The sequence below is a fragment of the Halichoeres trimaculatus genome, unplaced genomic scaffold (genome assembly GCF_033239565.1).
Source record: "Halichoeres trimaculatus isolate MK-OKI-2021-1 unplaced genomic scaffold, fHalTri1.1 fHalTri1_scaffold_6, whole genome shotgun sequence".
NCBI classification, from domain to species: domain Eukaryota; kingdom Metazoa; phylum Chordata; class Actinopteri; order Labriformes; family Labridae; genus Halichoeres; species Halichoeres trimaculatus.
This window is the reverse complement of record NW_027437184.1, coordinates 15,605,880-15,628,039: the sequence shown is the minus strand read 5'-3', so window position 1 is coordinate 15,628,039 and position 22,160 is coordinate 15,605,880. Positions and strand designations below refer to the sequence as shown.

Here is a 22,160-nt window from a genome sequence, read left to right as displayed (position 1 = left end):
GATCATCTTTCCAATCAGCACCCAGCTTTCAATTTCCTTCGTTAAAAAAAAAGAATATAAATCAGATCACTGAGCTACAAGTTTGACCCAAATTATTACTGATTAGTTACTAACACTACATAGTCCAGGTATTGCTTGACATGATAAGCTTGCTGGCTAAGCAGATACAGCTTTGAGTTATACTCACAGATCCTGTATCATTTTGCTGTCTTGTGCTCTCAGCAATGAAGTTACAGGCATCCACACACTGCTTTATCTCAGGTGCAGCTTGGGCCAAACTCTTGTAGAGGTTTGCAGTGCTACTGACGTCTATGTTGTCCACTAGAAGGAGACACTGAGAGTTAGACCACTATACGCAACAGAAATACAGTGAGTCAGTCACAGGCATCTTTGATAGTCAACAAGGAAATAAGGAGGAGTTCAAGAACATATAGTTCCCTCCAGTTACACAAACAGGTTGCTGGGCAGAATGATTAATTGATGAAAAAAAAAATAACACAAGAACATCATATTTGAAGTAAAGAGATTTTTCATTCTTTAACATGTTAAGACAAGTAATTTAAGATATGTTTTTATGAGTTCATGAATGCCCAAAGGCGGGTCAGGTTCTGGTGGTTGGTTTCAGAAATAGAAATCTTACCAATGGATCCTTTGAGAACATGCCTCTCTCTTTGTTTGTCAAACATCATTTCACTGCGAGGTTGTTTCAAAACATATTCCTCTGCCCTCTGCATGAGGCCGAAGGAGCTGCGACGGCGCTCTCTCACTCCATTCATCTCTGTTGTCACTTCACTGTCATCCACCAGAGGGGACATGCCTAGAAAGCGAGGTACCATCTCCAGGAACAACTACAGGAAGCAGTCCAGGTAAGTCTACATTTAAATTTTACATATATTATCTTTTAAATAGACTAACTGAACACATTTCCACAGGATGTACTTACATGCTTGATACTGTGAGACATGGTATGAGTGCTGGGGCTACGTAGTGAGAAGTTTAGCACGACAATTTGATTAGTGGCAATGAGAGTCGTCACACTCATGACAAAGATCAGGTACCTAAGAGAGATGCAAGGGAAGATCTTTGTTAAAGAGAGGACTTAAATTGGGCGCTGGTATAGCCTAGAAATCATGGTTGCAATCCATATGTCACTCCCCAACCTCGCCTTGTTTCCTTCTCTACCCTCTCTTATGCCTTCTCTAATTAAAGACACAAAAAGCTCCCAAATTATCTGTAAAATGAAAGCAATGCCTTAAACTGTGTGAGTTACAAACAAATTCCAGCAGATGTCAGCACAGATCACACACACTGACTTACTTGCCAATGAGAGGCACAGAGAGAGAGGTCTCTGGGACTTTCTGGGCAATGAGGAAGAGGAAGACAGTCTGAGCCAACAAGACAGAGATGGCCACAGTCAGCTTTTGCCCACCAGCTGTGAAAGGGGGCAACAGAGATTTAGGGAACAGGAAAGCACATGTAGTCATGAACAATCAGATTTCTTATTTGCTTCCATGCTTACTCTTTGTACCCAGGAATTATGTGTAGTTAACAATGCGTGGTTGATATATTACCGATAAATAAATAAATTTCACTATAGATTCATTTGATCTTACATTCGGATTCTTGTTAAAAACACTCTCAAATCAAATTTGCTGTGTAAAGCAATGCTTTTTAAAGAATTTTTATGATAGTTTATTTTTAACATTTATTCCAATTTATCATCAATTGCTCCTTTAAAAACTGATAAACTACAAAACAAATCCTTTTTTTCTGTATTTGAACTATGAAATAATAACCTTAATCGTTAGTTCAAAGGGCATGCTGTGTCCAAGGCACAACCTACCCTTAAACTTGGTGTGACAACATTCCAGTAATATTTTCCCATGTGAAACAACAAAGACCTGTGTAATAATTACACATGGCTTACAGACCTTGTGCAGGAAGGAAGTAGGCCAGTACGACTAGTGAGGAGATGAGGGAGCAAGGCAGGATGATATTGATGATGTAGAAAAGGGGCTTTCTTTGGATGATTATATTGAACATAATCTCCTGATACTCCAGGTCCTCTGGGGAATACTTTGTGTTGATTTTCTTCCTGGCTGGACGATGTACGATGGCCCACTCGCCATTTTCTAAGGTGTGAAAATATAATAAGCTCAGGAAGAAGTGTGTGTTTTAAATAAAGAGTATTGAAGTCTGTGTGCTATACCTGTGAAAGCCTCAGGGTCAATATCCACCCACTCAATGACTTCACCTGTAACTCCTAGAGCTAAGATCAGGTCCACTTCGTTGGCGCTGTATGTCTGAGATCTAGAGTCAGTGCAGGAGGAACAAAATAATGCAGATAAATGTTTGTATCAATGTGGATAGTCTCTGTTTATTTGAAACAAAACATATTTTTTCCTCACCTGAATATAAGTGTGCAATTCTGATAATCAAATGGAAAGTAAGTAATCTCAATAGCACATGTGCTGCGGTAGATAGCAGGTGGCAGCCAGTACATACCACCATCGTAACTGATCAGTACATTGGCATAGTAAGCCACATCAAACTTGCCGTCGATGCTACGGAAATAGGGGATAGAAAACAAAAACATTTGAAACCAGGATTCGATCTTTTGTGTGAGGGCACTTTGTGCTCAAATGATTTGCAAAAATTGTTTTGTAACTGTCTTACTTGTTCTCAAGCACTATATCAGGAAGCCAAACGTAGTGGTATGGGACTCGAATTTGCTCAATGCCATAATACTCAGATATGTTCCAGGCAAGGCGATAATCATACCATTGCTGTGGGTGACATTTGAGAGAAAGTCAACCAGACTCGACTGAGTGCTGGATGAATGGGACTCAGACCCCTTGGCAAAACACATTATTTCAAAGAGTCCTGGATTTGCACAATACAAAAAGCAAAGGTGTCAACAGAAGGAAAACTCACAATCTCAATCCACACATTGGTCATGAGAGTCTCCTCCTTTTCATTCTGTGGAAAAAGGGAAAAACTGGTGTAAATATTTGAACAATACTTCTTAGTTCATACTCCAGTGAGCTGTATTGGCTGGACACATGTCTAAAGCTCCAACCAGAATTTCTGAAGGGTTATACATACAGTGAATGCTGGATTTTGAAAATAAATATTTAAGTGAAATTTCATCCTTTTCTCACCAAAGAGATCAGGTTGGTGAGGATCAACTTGATCTGAATTTGCAGTTTGTCCTCAGGCTTAACCACAGGGCGAACATTTTTCTTGTAGTTTTTGAACAAGTCTTGGATCAGATGTACCTCCTCATTGGGCTGCACTGCATGGGGAAGGTAGATGAAAATTGGTATGAGTTTGCACATCTGCTGTACGTAATCAGTTAAACATACAATGGAGTTAGCCAACCTTTTCTAAAAGTTTCATTGACTTAAATCATCATTTAGCAGATACGGTCAGACCGAGCATACATTTTCTTTATTTGCAACACAGCTTGTGTTTTTGTTCCATAAAATGTACTGCATTAAGCACAACAGGCTGTCCACAAAGATGGCTGAGTCTTTGCTGCTACCACTACACTTTATAGTATTCTTATATTTACTTTCCAGTTTTCAAAATTTGACCACAAGGGTTTTTTTTATTCGGCTTTTGACTTCCCTTGCTTTCTGCTCACACTCATTTGCAGTCTTTGTCAGTTCAGCCTTTTGCTGCTCAGTTAGCACAGCTACTTCCTGTGCGCCCAGCTTTGGCTCCAACTCTGCAATGAGTCCCGCTTCCATATTGTCATTTGCCTCCATGACCCATTCAGCCTCTGTTGTGATTTTACTGTAACTGTCTTTCAATTCCTCTTCAGTCATTTCTTTGTAGGTCCTTGCAATGCTGTTCACAAGACGAGAGAGTGATCTTTTTGCAATTGCCCTTTCCACTTTGAGTTGTTCAGTTGTTTTGTTTAAAGCTTGATCAGCCATTATGATTTCTTTTGCAGGTTCCCACAGGGAGGTAAGATATACACTTTAATCTTGCTTTAATTTGATCCTTTCTCTAGGGTTTTATACCTGACTTTTCAGTTCTTGGTTCCAAGACTCAGACTTTCCGGTTCATCAATGTCTCTGGTTTTTTACTGTCAAGTTCTTTTTCAGCTGTGCAGAGATCCCAACTTGAAAGGAAGAGCAAACTGCCCCAAGTAGGCTGGATTTTACTCTTGAAGGATGACAAGACAGATTCTTCTTATATTTGCCATTTTTTTATACTTTTCAAGCTCATAGTTTGACTCCACACTCAACTCAACACACCTTTGGGATTAAAGCTAAAGCTACAGCTGAACAACTTTTAGTGGATGAACTTTTTCATCTTAAAATCAACATCGTTGTGTTACAATCAAGGGGCAACATCCAATTTAGAAAAATGAACAATGCAGAAGACTAAGCAGAGAGACCAAAACCACAAAAAATAAACAGACTTTTATTGTATTAAAGTCCATATTTACAGCCTGGTTAAAAGATGGCTTATGTCTGAATCCCTAATTTCACTATTGATGCACACTGTACAAGGGTGAATGTTTTTTCTAACTCAGTAGTTTAGAAGATATAAGGATCATAATTTTGCTCAATCAGAGGCAAAGCTCAGCTCACTTAACAGAAGGGCACCCTATGGCTGTTCTTGTCATATTCGATATGGCCCCTGCCAACAATTTGCTTCATTATTCTTCATCAGGGACAGATGAGTAATGTAGCGGAGCCTACATCCATATTTTATACAGTCTATGGTTACATTACAACACTAGCTGCCAGTTTGCTGACAATGCAACTTTTGTATTTTGTAACTGTTACATTGTGTTTTTCATATTACTGTTGAAAAAGTATCATCAGTAAAAAATTTTCCTGGCCCAACAGTTCTGTGAATACAGCCCTAATTGGTCTGGTTTTAGCATTAGCCTGAAGTCACCAATATTGGCTAATGTTCACCAAATAAAAAAGTTTTTTTCTGCGTAAGCATGAATCTTAGACAGGCAAGTAGACACTTGGCCCTTTACTATCCATACTTCTATTTAGGACTTGGAGATTAGCTTTATCTTCTAACCATCACCTGTTGACGAAACATTGTGGAGAGGTTATAAAATCTCACTTTGAGCCCCAAGAAGAATCAATCCAAAAAACTTATTTGTACAGTCACCTAAAAGTTGGTGAACAACGTTTTGTTTGGATTACCTAAAAATGTGCATATCAGTGCTATCAAATGTTCACAGTGGCACATTTTGATCAGGATTACAAAATAGCCATTGCTCCTTTACAGTAACTCCCTACATAAATTTTAGGAGGAAATAATCACAATCACACAATGAGATCCCAATCTCGTTGTCCTTCCAGGATGTCCTTTGGTTCAACGACATGTCAGTGTCCTGTTTGATTCCAGTCGACTTGTGCCCACAAACTCTGCCAGAAATCTGGGTGTCATGATTGATGACCAGCTGTCCTTTAAGGTTCATGTGGCCTCAATTTTGTGCTCGATTTTGTCGATATGACCTCTGTAACATCAGGAGGATCAGACCTTACCTGACACAACAGGCCACGGAGCTTCTGGCGCAAGCTCTGTGATTTCTTGCATCGACTACTGCAACTCCCTCCTAGCAGGCCTCCTTATGTGCACATTTAAACCTCTGCAGATGATCCAGAATGCAACAGCATGTCTGGTCTTTAACCAGCCCAAAACAGCACATCATCATGTTAATCTCTCCTCACTGGCTTCCATTGGCAGCTCAAATCAAATTCAAAGCTCTTCTTATGGCATTGAAAAGAACGGCTCCTGCCTACCTGGAGTCCCTCATCCAGGTCTACACTCCTTCTCGCCCAATACGATCTGCTAGTGAAAGAAGCCTGGTGCTCCCATCCCAGCTCAGCTCTAAATCTCTAGCCAGACTCTTCTCCTCTGTTGTACCCAAATGGTGGAATGAATGACCTAACTCTCTACTATCCGCAGAGTCACTTTCTACCTTCAAGAGATGTCTGAAGACCCATTTGTTCAGGGAACATTTGTGCACTTAAGCTGTTCTCTATTCTCTAAGAATTACCCAACATAATAAACCATTATCAGCTTCATAACTTCATCCTATATAAACAACAACAAAAAAAAACCTTTGTGACTTCATAGCATTGGGTTTACATTATTTTGATTTTTTTTGTCTCATGCTGTGCTCCAAAGCTTTTCTTATTTTAGCATAATCTTCGAAAGGCTTTATGAGAGGGAGAAAGGTGGAGGTTATTTCAGACGTTGAGCCCCTTCCCTGCCAAGTGCCACCATCCACAGCTCAGGTTACACAGCAACTGGGTAACACTACACCAGGACTTTGAGTCACACTCAGGTCATCTACAATGATCATCAATATCATTCTGAGAGAAAATGGTGACAGTAACAGATACAGCAGAGCAATAAAGATGTCAACCCCTATGATCAATTCTGGCCCAGGTCTTCCTGGTTCAGTTGTGGACACAAGTGTCACATCACTGGAGCTGTTAGAATAGTTCTGCCATTAAACAATCTGTGTAGACAATAAAGTTATTGTGTTGAAATGTCTCACTTCCCAAGGGTCCAACAGCTGCAAATTAATAATCATATCAAATATTACACTCAAATGTGACCCATGATTGTGAAAATGTATAAAGACCAAGTAATGTGAGAAAGCAGTATGAAATGGATCTGCTTTTTGAGTTTTGTCTAAATGCAGCTTTGCTGTGGTATCCCACAAGGCCAGTGTCTCTGAGTTTGTAAACAGACTCAGCACCTTCTCCAATGTCAACACAGAGGAAAACAAAGACAGTGCTTCCAAACAGGAAGACAAGAAAAATATTTAGAAGCTATAAATAGCTCTCAAAGAGGATATGTTCTCACATTATAAATCCAGACAGCATGTTAAGCATGGCCTACCTTTATTTACTATGAGAAATCACACACCTAACAGGGTCAGAATATCCCTGTAGTTAGGCTTTGTTAATCAGAGTCCACGTCAGGATGCTCTGTTCACAAAGACAGCACTCCACTGGGCATTTTGTCATGTTTGTATTGGTCTGCAACTGCACGTTTTTAGGTTTTCTCCACTGGAGTTCCCCATCAACATGATTTGTTCACAGGATGAAACCATGAAAGACATTTTATTGTGTTTTCACCACTGCAGGGGCGTTGCCTCCTCTTTAAGTATTAGTGTTTTAAATATCACACAGGAGTCCAGTAGTCTCTGAGCATGTACATATATAATCAAAACGACAGATATTGATGTTGTGTTTGCATGTTTAGTGTATTTTTATGAGCACAAAAAAGGGACTCTACACTGAGAAACACTGACTTCAGAATCAATGCTCAAGCTTTTACTGCATGCTGTTTTATTTACCATGCAGTGTGATCAGCCTTCTCATGTGGATCTGCTTTAGTGTATGTTGATACAAAGTACAGTATGTATGGTGTCTATGCTTTTTCCTTACCATTTCTCTCAGAGCACTTATAGGAGAAGGATGCATGAAAAGCTTGAAATTGGTTGGTTATCTCGAATCTTGCATTGGGAGACTGTAGGTCAGACTTGTTGTTCAAATTTTGTCACTCAGTTGACCTGATAATTTGAGGTCACAAAGAAGCAGGCAGCAAAGGGTCGGGACAACATAACCATGAAGGTAAACATTTCAACATCACTGCTGACTGAGTTAAAAAAAAGCCAAGCTCACCCTAGCTGACTTTGTCCTTTGTACAGTTTACCACATCATTTTCTGTTGACCTCAGTTCTAAATGAAAGCTAAACAACAAACAGAACTGTCAACACCGTACATTGAATCACATCTCTGTATAGTTTGATTTGATTCCGATGCAGTAAGTTTATGCTGGCAAAAAAATTCGACTCAATTTCCCCTCAAGTTTTTATGTAGAAGATCTTAAAGGGACTGTGAGAACTCTCTGTTTGAAGTGGATTGCAGTGGCACCTTTGGTCCAGAGTCACATGCACACTGTTGACATGAGTCAACAGGCTTGTTTGTTTAGAAGCAAATGAACACAGATTGGATCTTCTTTCTAAAACTACTTTTCTTTGGTCAAGACAACTTTTTACCAGATACATCACAACAAGGTAATATATTTATCAACATTTATGTAGCACTAAGGTTTGAAATGTGACAACATGCAAACTTTGTCAGTTTGTACTGTAGTTTGGTAGCCGGCTAGATATTTTGCGCTACACACAGCCTGGTGCTCTGAGACATAGCCGTAACGTATTAAGTTAGTGAATTTTGGTTACGTCCTGCTAGTGCTTGTCTACCAAGAAGAGCAAACACAACCTCACTCTTCATTTTATTGATAGAATCTTAAGTTTGAACAGACCACTGCAGAATAACTTTTGCAGTTTAGCCCATGTTTTTGCCTTTAGCCAGCATTTTAGCCTTTCGCTTGTGTTTTAGCCTTTAGCCTGCATTTTAGCCTTTCGCTTGTATTTTTGCCTTTAGCTTGTGCTCTAACACTCTCCTGTTGAGCCTTCTTCCGCTCTTCTGTCCTTTTTCTGCCTGACACTTAGGCTCTGGTGTCCACCATCCCAACCAAATTAATCCAAAAAATCATTCCCAGCAGAGAAAAACACAGATCTCCCTTCTTACTTTTAAAATTTGTCAGCTGGCGTGGTGTTGTTATGTACACTTTGATATGCCATACATTTATCTAGTCCTGTCCATCCTGAGAGGGAAGCTGAGAAATAGCATTTAGAAATAACCTATATTGGTGCTGATAATTTCATTTTCTCATTGTAAATGATGGTTTATGATCTGGCATGTACCTAGAAGGGAGACTTTTCCAAGATCACAAAGAAAGTCCTCACAGTCCCTTCAATATTATTACAGTGTGCTCTCTTATCAATGTTGTATGCTGTGGTGGCGCCAGTCAAGCAATAAAATACTGTTTGCAAATTTGAGCTATTCCATTACAACAATATGAAGATTATTCCATGTTAATTCAGGGTTGTAAAGTTATTATGTCCTGCCAGGAGAATGAACTCAAGAAGACCACAACTTGTTGTAAAACTTACTGCTAACACTCCAAAATTTGTCATTAGTCTCACATTTTTTAATCCTGTACTCCTGTCTTGTAATTTCACCCTATTATCCCCCTTTATTTATGTGGTCCTGTAATCTTCCACAGTTTCTAAAACTCCTGTTCTATGGCCACATACGTTGAGATATGCTTTAAAGGTCCCATATTATGCAACTTTTCAACAAGTTCAAGTAGGTCTCAGAGGTCCCCAGGACAGTCAAGTTAAAGTTTTTTGCCTCAAAATCCAGTTATTTCCTGGACTTCAGCCACTCTGTAGATCCCCTCTCCTGAGAACAAGCTGTTTCTGTGGGCGTAGCTCTAAATGATAATGAGCTGCCCTGTCCGCGCCTCCTTCACAATCTCTGTGGACGAGGGCGTGGCTTTCGCTCCGGTAACATGCTGCAGTGTTTACACAGAGTGCGTAGATATGGCTCATAGAAGCACCCAGTCATACCAGTTTGATCCAGAGTCTGACCCAGAAGGAGAGGCGTCTGAAGAAATACAAACGCAGGACGTTTCTGAGTGGTTAGTAACTACTGCAGTTACCATCAGGTTAATAAAGCTAACCTTAGCAGCTTTGTGCTAACCAGAGTTATATGACCATACTGAGCAGAAAGAACTGTGTGCAGCCTGGACTGTTAGTTTTTCGAGACAGTAACACGAGGGACATCTATCAAGCAAACTAAACTGCAGCAGTAACACACACATTAGTGGTGACTGTGGTCTTAGTGTAACAGCTGAGAGTGCGTTAGCTCTGCCAGGGGCTACCACAACAAGTGGTCACATCCGTCCAAACAAAAGATAACATTATGTAAATAAAGCTAGCTTCACGTGACATATATGTCCATATATCTTCTCTTTAATCTCCCCTGATATTATTTACTCATGTGTGTTAATGTAGTGTAAGGAAACTAAGTTACAAACCGTAACTTATGTTAGCTGCCATGCTAAAACCACATTCATCAGGCTATCGTGCTAGGTAGAGCAGTTGGACAGTTGGTACAGATCCATGCTTCAGCTTCAGGTTCTTGGCGAATCTTGCTTTGTACTGGCCCTTGTTGAGAAAGCAGTCCGAAGTGAAATGGTGAGCACACACATACATCATTGTAGGAGTTGTTGTGGGTGCATCTCCATCAAAATTAAAATTAATTCCACCGCGTCTTCAAAATCTCAGATGGTGGAGTTAAAAAAAAGAGAAACAGAGCAACTGCCGTGCTTTGCTCGTACCTTCATCATGTTTATTTTACCGAAGCAGCCGAGCAGCCAAGGTGAAAAACGCACTGCACAGAAGGGGCAGTACAAGGGGCAGGCCTGGAGGAGTTACTTTTTTACTTTTGCCCTGCATGATGTCATGCAGGGCAGATCTCAGTGCACATGTCCTGAAAGCAAGCTTTGTCTGGAGCAAGCAAGAGAAGGAGAAAATGGAGTTTTCTCATTTCGGGGGTGTTTGTAGACAGGCTGGGGACGCATATTGCTGTTACAAAACCAGTCTGAAGTGAATTTTGCACAAAATGGGACCTTTAATGTAGCATCCACTTATATGTTCACAAGGAGAGTTTAGAGCTGCATTAATCTTAACAGTAAGGAGGCTGTCAGTTGTTAAAATCACAGTTTCACAGGTCAAAGGTAGTTAAGTACTAAATTCAACCTGATAACTTTGTGTTCTGGTGCAGACAAACATCTTTAAACAAAGAGCAGGAAGCACCTGAGATTTACAGTGCAAGAGTTAGGTTCCCTGATTGAAGTGATGGTGACAGGTATCAGATGAACTGCATTAAAAAAAAGTAAACACACTTTGATATAGATGACATACATTCAAAACAAAACTGAATAAGAAAACTATTATTTAACTGTTTCAGGTTGTAGGATGGAGCCAGCCTCAGTCATATTACTGTGGCTTACTCTCGCTGGTTTAATAGTGAAGGATTTGTTTAAAAACTTTCTTCAAGACTGTACGTAATGCTGTCTTCAAAGTACTGTTTTATTTTGATCTGTAAGATGCCGAGGACGCAGCTAAACATGGAAAGCCTAACAATGATCTTATTGATTTTTTAGAATAAAACTTGTAGTTTTGATAACTAATCTGTAGTTTAGGGTCATATGTGGATGGGGTTGCTGGATGGAAGACGATGTTCTGATGCCTCAGAAAATCTCTCTTTTTCACACTCTAATGTCTGCAGGTATTCTTTTTAATTGTACATTGATCCTGTTCTATCTTCTTCTTCCACTGCATGAGCAGCCATTCCTGCTGTTGCAAAAATGCATCAATGCCAACCACAGCAGCTTCAAACATTTTAACCCTCTGCTGCTCTCATGACAAAGCAGTGATGACTGTGCTAAATAACTTGTAACAGCTCCTATAACGGAATGAAGTGCATGCTCAATGAGACACGCTAAATATTGCAGATGAATTTAGTCAACATTTGTGTATGTTACAAGGTATATGGATATATATATTTAAAAGAGGTATGTTATTAACAAGAAAGACAAATTATCATGCTCATAAAACTGTTTAAAGTTTACAAACAGCTAGCTAACAACAATATGAGTGTATTTTTAAACAAGTTTTGGACAGACCATTTTCTCAGCTAACCAACATAGTTATTGTTAAAGAAGTGGCTGCCTCTTTAAACACTGATTTCCTGCCTACAGCAGACAGACAGTTTTGACAAATAAGAGGGCAACCACTTAGCTACTGAGGATGTGCCAAACATGCACCACTTACCCTGAACCATTAAAGTCCCGAGAACTGTTACAATTCCAAAAAATGTCAGAAAATTGCATGCTGCCATCATGTCCCAGGACCTCTTCCAGTCCAGCACTGCTCTATATTTAAATATCAAGTTTGAGAGAGCAAGAGTAAAGACCGAGAGGAAGAGCCCTTAATCCCACGCCACCCAACACCCTGGCTGTCGCCCACCACGGCTGTCGCTGTCCCTGGCTCAGATTACACAGCAGCTGAGAGGCACTAAACCAGGACTTCAAGCCACACTTTGGTCACCCACAATAACCATCATCACGACCATTAGACCCTAACTATCTGTGAGCTGAGGCCACTAATAGCTCATCAGGGTTTGTCTTTGGAAGAACATAAAGAGGGAAAAAACACATGCTGTTTATTTCAGTTTACTTCATCTCCCCTGGCTATCCTCCTTTAAACTGATATGAACATTTTACTTTGAGTATTTATATTTTAATAACTGTAGATGTTGGAAAAACAACATTGTGAGTTTTGCACAGTGATGTAGATATGTTGCTGTGTGTGTTTGTGAGAAAACTGAGAGGTATAGCCACCATTGGGTATTGCAAGGTGAACAGGTGACAGCCTGCTCAGGCCTGCAGCCCCTTGCAATGTGCCCATAGTATTTATACACACACTAGTTCAGTGCAGGGCTCTAGCAGAGTAAGAGTGTGTGCAGATCATGATGGGATGAGGGGGCTGGAGGCTGACATACTCAGAAATCTTGGACACACTGAGAAACACAACTTGTAATTGAACCTGAACGTAAACTTAGTCTGACAGAAATGGATCAACTGGCAAGTTCATAAGGTTTAAGTCAGACCCTCTAGACGTCATAGTTCACACACAAAAACTAAGTTTGCGATCCACGTTAGCAACATGAGAAATATAAGTAGTGTGACTTTGTGGTGACAAGGGCAACACACTAATTTTTGGAATGCATCATGTGAGTTGCTCAGTATGTGATGGACTTCTAAAAATATATTTAGGGAAATAGAGATGAGCTTCTTTAAGGTAACGGGAGCCTCCAGAAGGCAGATTATGTGTCTCACACTCAGGCTCAGGGGCAGTAGAGGGGCTAAATCCTGTAGTTCACCAAGAGGAGTTGAAGGATAGTGTAGCAAAACAACGTCCTTTTTTAAGCATAGCCAAACAACTGTCCCACAAACTGATCAGTCTGACGGCGACTTCTTTGTGGAGGCATATCTTGGATAAAATACTATCTAAGTTTGGTCAAGACTGGTCATACTTGAGTGAATCTATTGACTGTTTGTAACTATGGGCAACACTCTTTTATGTCCCCGTGTTGTGATAAAAAGTAGTGAAAAATCTAACACGTCTAGGGACATATTTTTAAATGGCATAATCATTTTTCAGGGAATTTTCTGAATTTTTTCCTAATTGAGTCTGTCATTGATATAAGCATAAATATTTGCCATATGAAAACATACATGCAAATATGCCTGATACAACATTTATAATGACACTTATTAGTTTTTAGAACTGTAATGGTTGATTTTTTTCATAGAACAACAAAAACCATAAATGTTGAAAAATTAAAGAAGATTAAGGTTTTTACAGTAGCCAAGACATACACCGTTTGTCACCTCAGCACCCCCAAAAAAAGCAGTTTGTTTAAGTTGAATGTGTCCAACGTGTCCAAAGTGTGTTTCTTAAAGGTCCCATATTTTGCTCCTTTTCTGCAGTTTAATAAGGATCATTAATGTCTTCATGAAATGGTAGTGACATGTTTTGGTTCAAAAAGCCAATAAATCAAGCACAGCAGCATTCTTTCCAGGCTCTCATAGCCCCTCTGTTCAGGAAGGTCTGATTTAGTGGGCGTGGCCTTCATATGTAAATGAGCCACTGCTGATACCGCCCCGCTCTTCCGCGTCACTGAGAGCAGCGCTACGAGCTCCGAGTGCACAATGTTTAGAAAACAGCGAAGCTCCTTTACCGTAACATTACAGGCTAAAACAACAGGCCACCCACAGCTAAAGTTAGCATCCTGAAGCTAACACAGAGACAGGGGGGACACTGAGGAAAAGCTCTTACATCTGCTCCACAGCACACAGCATTTAAAATACTCACATTTCCAGGGTCCGAGGTTTGTTGGTGGATGGTTGGTAATGCGCCTGGATTCAGGACCAGTCTATTGGCTAGCCCTCTGTTGTACTGTCCATAGTTGGAAAAGCAGTCGGCCGTGTAGTGACTAGCACACACATGCACAGTTTTACTGAGTGTAGCTGGCACATTTCCCTCATAAATGAACTCTAGCCACTTAGTCTTGTCTTCTTCGGAGATGGGAAGCTTGTGCATGGAAATATGTGGCTGTTTACAGCCAAAAACAAAGCAGTGATGGCTGCTAAAGCAGCAGCGGGGAGGGGGTTCGGGGTATCTGCTCTGGTGGACCAATCAGGTCAGACTTGCTCCTGATTGGTCAAAAAAGGGAATCACTGACGTTGGCAGATCCCCAAAATCCAAACAGCTCATTTTAGGTCAGGATCTTACATTCACAAGCACTACTAAATACAGGTTTTGTCATTAAATATCACAAAGACCAAAGACCTACAAATTTCACTAAAAGACTTAATAAAGTGATTTTTGCATAACATGGGACCTTTAAAAAAACTGTTTTGTTGTTGGGGCACTAAGATCAGAAACAAAAAAAATATCAGAAAAATTATTTCAAGCAGCAGAGATGACCCAATCAGGTTTTACTCATTTCATCATATTTTCAATGAGGTATAGGGACGAAAAATGCTCCACCAAATAGTTAAGCAGTAAGTTAAAGGGTTAACTCGCAGTTCTCAGAAAAAAGCAAAAATTTGGACACATTTCATTTGTTAACCTGGAGAAGGTGGGATTTTTGACCCATAATGCAAGCAGTCAGCATGAGGAGCGCCAAACATTTTGGCATCACTACAGGGTGCAGTTGTGCGAGCCATCTTTTTTGTACAATCTGCTGTTGAATCCAACACTTTTTCATTCAGTTGTTTTCATCTCTGTATTCCCAGCACTCTTGTAGAACAAGAAATATGGAGGCGAGTCTAGGTTCAGCCATTTCAACTATAAGTCTTGTTAAAAATATATCCACATTTGAGGTTGTAAGGGCTTTCATACCATAGCAGGGTCAGTGGAGTGTGACACTGTGATTGAATATGCAATGACTACATTTTGAGTTTTATTACACTTCAGCTCATTGATTACCTGTGTTAAGGGATTTAAATGTTATTTTTATGATTTTTCATGAATACAACATTTAAGATTCAGAACAGTATTGTTTCTCAGCCAATAAACCACCAGGGCTCCCACTCACAAGGATCAATCATACATTGTTTCTCTCATTTGTCATTGAACATCTACACTATTGTCTTTCCATGTTTTAGCTCAGAAGATATCTCTTTTTAATTTCATCTTTATTAAGACCCATTTTGATGAAAACCCAAACTGCAAACTGCAACTCTTGCAATTCTAATCCTTGTGCTGCAGTTCAATGTTTTTTACTCTCCTGCTGGAAAATCTGGTGTGGTGGTATCCGACAGTGACAAAATACCTCTCTCCTGCTCTACTGAACCTCCATATATAAACACAGCCTTACAGTGTGAACGCATACCAAGTGTTTGAGTCAGCCAGAGCAAATGTATATCAGCTGCTTCTTATTTCACCACACACTTTTTCACAACTACATCCATTTAAAGATGGATGTTTTTCTGTAACATTCAGCAAAAGGGCAGCAGCTGTGTGGAGTCAATCAGTTCAAGTCCTCATGAGGGGTCACATGTTTCCTCAAGGATTCAGTCCCTCCCCATGTCAGTTGTAGCCTGTTTCAGCTGGGATCATCCATTCAAGTGCACAGAGTAAGAGCCCCATGATCGGCCCCTCCCAGCTAAGACATTGCTGTGACTGCTTTCAGTGGTTTCGCGCTCCTCTGCTCTGCCACAAAATACTATTGTTAACCCCCCTCCCCTTCACGAGCACACATGTGGTTCAGCTTGAGCGTTCAGTTCAATGTCTGCTCACCTCCCCCTCTGTTTGGCAGCAGCAGCAAGCCCGGCGATAGTGACCAATCATAGGGTTACCCCCTGATAGTGATTATCACAGGAACACCCTGCATGTGTTAATCATGGTTTCTGACACGTCTTGGACTTTAGACCCTAGCTATCAAATAAAATCATCAAATTATAAACAAAACTGATGTGTTCAAAATGTTATAAATGAACTTTTATGAAAGAACTACAGAAAGGAATGTGTCTCTTAATTTCTTGTAAGCTTAAAATGCTGTTTTTCTTCTTTGGATGTTTTATTCATGTTGCTTTTGCAGCAGGATAAGCTTGCACATGCTTTGTTATTCACTGAAAATCACAAAAAAGGAGGTTGTGTTAATACAAATAATTACTCCAAACTGCCAGGTCTTTAACAGATAGATAGGAAAAATAAATTTGTTTACATGAAGAGTCATCTGTTTCTTGTTTAACATGAGGAGAACATGCTTTCAGAAACATCCCCTCTTCTGTTTTGTGTGTTGCCGGTCGTTGTGTTTTTCCTAATGGTGTGTGTGAATGAGTGATAGAGGGTGGGAGGGAAAGGGGAGGGTGTTGGTATAGTGGGAGGAGAGGAGAGGAGAGGGAGAGCAAGTGTTTCCTCGGAGTGACCAGAAATATAACGCATATCTAGAAGATGAATCTGGAGGAAGGAGGTTACTGGCGGACAAGCTTCACTGGTTTTGCTTTATCAGGCAGTAGCTGCACTCGGTTGATCTCTGGACCCTCAGATTGAGCAACACAACAGGAGACAGGCTGCTTCTAAATCAGAGACACACAAAGGCAGGAGGGAAGCAAGACGTGAATCAAAGAAAGTGAAAGAAGGAGGAAATAGGCAAAGGAACAACATAGTGACAAGCGTAGGGAGTAGTTGTAAAAGAGTTGAACATTAGCAGAGAGTCTCTGAGGTAGAATGGCAGGGAGAACTTTTTATTCAAGAGGAGCATGAGAGGAAGGACTTGGGGGTCAAAGGCAGGGGTACCGTACTTACCAACTGTGGTGACAGCCTGTGCCAGGGGACCAGGACTCATGTGAGACTCAGAGGAATGAAAAGACAGAGACAAAGAGAAGAAACAGAGAAAGACCCAAAGCTGGACTTCAGTATGGGTGTGAAGAGCAAGGCTGCTGCTGCTATCTTAGTCCTGCTGCTGTTCCTCGGCTCCCTGTGGCTCCGTGAGTATCACTCTCCCTCTCTGTCCGTGTGTGTGTGTGTGAGTGTGTGTGTGTGTTTGTGTGTGTGTGTGTGTGTGTGTGTGTGTGTGTGTGTGTGTGTGTGTGTGTGTGTGTGTGTGTGTGTGTGTGTGTGTGTGTGTTCCTACGTGCCTATGTAATACTATTAATCTATACAATCCCTTCCTTGTTGAGAAGGTACATGCTCCAGATGAGGAATGTGTCACATGGTATGGTGGCAGCAGAGTCCAGCATGGTGGTCACACACTCAGACTCATCCACTCAACAAATGACAGAAATAACTATGCAGGATAAATTATCCCCAAATGCTGGAGCCATTTTTTACAAACTTGTTTACTTTGTAGAAACACAATTCTTTCTCTATTGATAAAAAACAAACAAACCCCAAAATATTAACAGTTTTATTTGCTTTGGGTTATAGTACGAGCACATAATTGCATAAATGGTTCTTTTCCATTTCAATCCAAAGATATAATAATCTTAAACAAATCTGTTAACAGTGTGACAGCATTCAAATTATGGCGATGTAATGTTTTTTTCTCTTGTTAGGACTAAATTTTAACACAGCAGATTGAGGACAGAGTTCAATCTGAGGGCAGCAGTTTAGCTCAAACTGAGCTCAAAGAAGCGCTTCATCCTCGTAGTCATTCATCATCCTCAGCAGGCCAGAGTCACACTTTCAAGTCAAGTTTCAGTTGATGAACTATGACATTTTAGTTCCCCAATCATCTGACAGTAACTCACGTGTATAATCTGGCTTCAGTTTGGAAACTGATTTTATGATCAGCAATGTGTAACTGGGTGACTCCTGAGGGGACATCCTCTGAAGCTTTTAGTGATTTTGCTGGATGCTGTTTCCTGTGGTGATCTAGAAACATGCAGGAGCCTATGGGGACATATTTGGTGATCACATACTAAACAGTTGTGCCTCAGTCAGTTGGCTTCACTACATGCTGGGAAAATTAATGAAGCCTCAAATTTCCCACACTGACCTCAAATTGAAGGCCTGAATTAAAGTTGGTGATAAGAGGCTTAAAAGGTCTTAGATTATTTGTTTCTTTCATGGATGTAAATGTAAATTACCTTCAGCTATTACTATGTTTGTGTGTTTTGCACATTTGACACTTGTAGTCAGAAACTGGAAAAAGTGTGCACATGATGGTCACATTCCTCCGATTGCTCCAGTACAGGCTGAAATTAGCTCAAAGTGGGATTAATGGGGGAAGTCAAACAAATAAAGTCAGCTGTCTCATAATCAGTTTTCCATGTTAAAGATGAGAGATTTCACATGACAGCTATCTTGTATCAATGAATGATTTGTGAATGTCATGATGAAATATAGATAATTAACATCTAATTCTTCATATGAAAGAGCTTAGCAGCAAAGATCTCTGCACAGTTAGCCACGGCAATCCTCTGAAGGTGTATCTAGCCAAAATTAAGCTAAAACAAACGGAATGATGCTCTTGAGTTTAACTTGATGCCAAGAAATAGTAATGTTGCTGGCATGCTGACCAAATGCCACTCAAAGGTGATGTAAATGATTTGGAACTGCTGTATTAGCACATCTAATGTGCGGAGACAGTACGCATTATTGACCCATTACTGTTAATAATTGATATGAAGATGCAAACCTATAAATATTTTATTTTTTTGTGTTAAATGCCCCCTTACTGTGTTGAATGACCTTTTGTTTGATTTAAAGTAACAGTTAAAGGAAAAGTAATGTCATGTTTCAGACAGAAAACAAGCACTATTTTTTTTTTGTCTCTATTTTGATGTCTTTCTCAGATGGAGGTTTGGATTACCACTGGGATTCCTGTTTAAAAGGTTATAATCAAGGGAATAAGGTAAGAGCCCAGGCGAATGGCTGAGCAGCACGTTGTTACATTTCCTCTAGAGGGTCTTGCGAAGCAGATGGCCAATTTGAATGTGGTGAATCACTTCCGCATTCTCTCTTTCTTTGTCCACAACCCCCCCCAACTTACACACACCTCCCCTCCCCCACTGGCAGCTTCACCAGCTGTACAACAGCAGCGGGGCCGAGGGAGCTGATGGCCTGCAGGTCCTTCAGGAGTGTACTGGTCAGACCTTCCAGGTGTCTCTGCTGCTCTCCCACCTGCTGGCTGCACCAGCCGACAGCTCTGACGTGCTCCTGCAGCCGTATCTATCCAGCTGGGATGAACTTGTGAGGTAATATCATCAGATAACACAGGAGTGTTCTGAGAGCGTTACAGCTGCTGGAAACAATGAAGTCATTTATTGCATGATTTGGATTTGGTGATTCACTCAGTGCAGTTTTCTTCTATGGCTGGGTTGGTATTGCGGGCATGACATTACATCAGGTGGAAGAAGGTTCACCATCTCTATTGGACACTTTTACTAACCCTACTATTATTACCTTTTTTCTGCCCTGGGACAGACCATAAGAAATATAAAAAACACATCATCCACATGACAGTCACATAGCATTCCTTTAATTTTTATTATCACAAGCATCTTTCAGGTCGTCGTTGTTCCTGAACTGCACGGAGGCTACACTGCAAAAAACTGAAATCTTACTAAGTGATTTCCCTTATTTCAAGTAAAAATTGTGTTTTTAAACTTGACATGAGCCACATTCAACTTATCAGTCCAGAAAAAAGTCTTTTTTCAAGTTATTTAAAAACAAAAATAAGGTCCTAAGTGCTTGTAACAAACCTGCCGATGGAACAAGAAAAAATTGGAAATTGGAAATTTTGCTTGAAACTAGAATAATGTCTTAATAGAAGTAACTTTTCCCTTGTTCCAAAGGCAGATTTTTTTATTTTTACTTGTTACAAGCAACTCAGGCCCCATTTTCATCTTTAATTAACTTAAAACAAGACATTTTTCTGGACTCATTTTAAGTCTAAAAAGACATTTTCTACTGAAACTAAAACAAAAACACTTGATAAAATTTCAGTTTTTTGCAGTGTATAAAGTACTTGGCGACTTCTGAGACCATGTTAGTTCTGCTGGATACACAGCAAAAGGGTGTAATACGAAATCAACTGTTGTCATGCAACAGCAACATTAAGCAGCTTTTCAGATTATGTTATTCTGCTGAAGGAACATTAGCAAACAGAGGTCTGTAGTTTCAATAGCTAAACCTTAAATACCTACCCATGCACCCTTTCCTTTATGTTGCATATCAGCTCTTGATAGGCTAAAAAGTCCTCCAGTAAGACTCTGTACCAGGTTAAACAAATATCTCAGTACTCCTCTTCACTGGATCAGCTACATTGAAAGATTCTCACCTTTACTTACAGAGCCACAATCATGCTTCAATATTTCCCTCTTACTTTCCAGTTTGCCCCTTTTGGTCAAATATGATCGACTTGCTCTCATTTTCATTAATGTGTAAAGAGCTCCTGATGAATTTTAGGCGTGATATTAGAAATTCTCAGTTTGTTGATGTTTTCTTTTTTATTTTTCCATGTTACAAGCTTTGCATGCTTTTTACAGTGTAGCTCAGACAGTCATCCTATTCTTATTGCTTTTTTAAGCTTTTTTTTTTTTACATTTGAGTTTCTGGAAACAAACATAAGACTAATTTTTTTTCACTTACTTTACCCATTTTTTCTAGGTTTATGAACGCTCTTGGCCCAATGGTCGGACTGATATCAAAGGAAATACAATCTAAGACCTCCATAATCCGTCAACTAGCTGTGCTGGCTGGAGAGAGCCCTGAAGCAGAGCTGGCTCCAGATGCAAACTCAATAAACGCCGTGAGCACTAAGGCAGGGGCTGAGACTGACCCAGAGGCCTCGGAGCTGCCTGGTGCCTACCACTCTGTGCGCTCCATGATCTCAACAGAGCTGAGCCAAGGCGTAGTGGACTTCCACCATCAGACAGACTCTGGGTGTCGGACTCTCCTGCGCCTGCATCGAGCTCTGCTGTGGCTAAAGCTTTTTCTGGAGAAGCTGGCTGAGACACCGGTGGCCGGGCGGCTCAGGAGTCCCTCAGAGTTGTGTCGTGAGGCCTACCAGAGTACTCTTGCACTCCACCATACCTGGGTGGTCCGTAGGGCTGCTGAGCTGGCCTTTATTGCCCTGCCTGAGCGGGGCTTCTTCTTCAGACTGGTGTGTGTGCAGAACCAGGATGAGCTGAGTGTGGTGCTAAACAAAGTGGTCAAGGCCACTGGGGAAGTTTACAACAGGACGCAAAAAGCCCTGGAGGAAAATGGCATGCTGGACTTGCCATAAGAAAGATGACTCTGGACTAGACAGGACCAATGGCTCTGTATTGTACCATGTTTTGCACTGTCCTCATTGGACACAGGGCTTGGCACAGAAATGCCTCACTACCTAAAATTTAAAGCTATCAAGCAGAGCAGCAAAATGTTCTTGTGCCATACATTTCCTTCTAACCAAAGTGCTGTTAACAATCAATCCATACTAAAAGTTTGCTTTCAGTATTAAGTCATTCCTCATGATGTCTCAACTTCTGCTGTAAGTGTGAGAGGCATTAGGAAGGCAGCTGGTGGTCTGAACTGAACACAGACTGTGAATTATTTAAGTTGGTGGACACCACATACAAAAAACAACAAAGATAATGCTTGTAATGTTCTTGATTGCATCAAATGATATATTTTGTGTTTTTGTGCCTCTTAATTTGTTTTACATTCATAATTTTATGTGAATTATTCTCTTTTTTTTTTAATCATATTTGACATGATTTAGTATACTACCTCTTATCTGGCTAGGTCTAGATGCCTTTTTAGCCTTAAAATCTGGGACCAATCAATCCTGTATCACACCAACAGATCAACATGTGACACAAAGCTGGTGCATCAAACTGACCATGGTGGGAATGTGGAGTCTTATACATTTTTGTACCATGCTCAAAATGATTAAATATATGAGGAAAAGTGATGAAAAATGCAGTTGTCTTTTTTCTAACTAAGTCTGGTTCAGATGCATCATAACTTTGACTGTTAAAGTTGTTGTGTAATGCTATTCAGCAACCAGCAGAGGTTCCAGTGCTCTTACTCTCGTTATACAATGGTTAATAAAATCTACTCTGTCTGAGGCTTTTACAGAGATATATTGTAAATAACTGGCGTTTGAATCCAAATGGAGAAACTCTTATCATATTTAGTTACCAATCTTTGAAATATGAAAATATGAACATGTATA

The 22,160-nt window shown here is 40.3% G+C and overlaps 1 protein-coding gene across 1 annotated transcript; it reads left to right on the top strand.

Annotated features, from left to right (window-relative positions):
* Positions 1-611: 611 nt before the first annotated feature.
* gltpd2b (glycolipid transfer protein domain containing 2b) lies at positions 612-21,803 on the top strand. Its single transcript, XM_074671812.1, has 5 exons — positions 612-866; positions 16,817-16,983; positions 18,793-18,851; positions 19,016-19,194; positions 20,609-21,803. Exons 1-5 carry the CDS (start codon positions 643-645, stop codon positions 21,225-21,227), a joined length of 1,248 nt encoding a protein of 415 aa, XP_074527913.1. The 5' UTR covers positions 612-642; the 3' UTR covers positions 21,228-21,803.
* Positions 21,804-22,160: the final 357 nt, after the last annotated feature.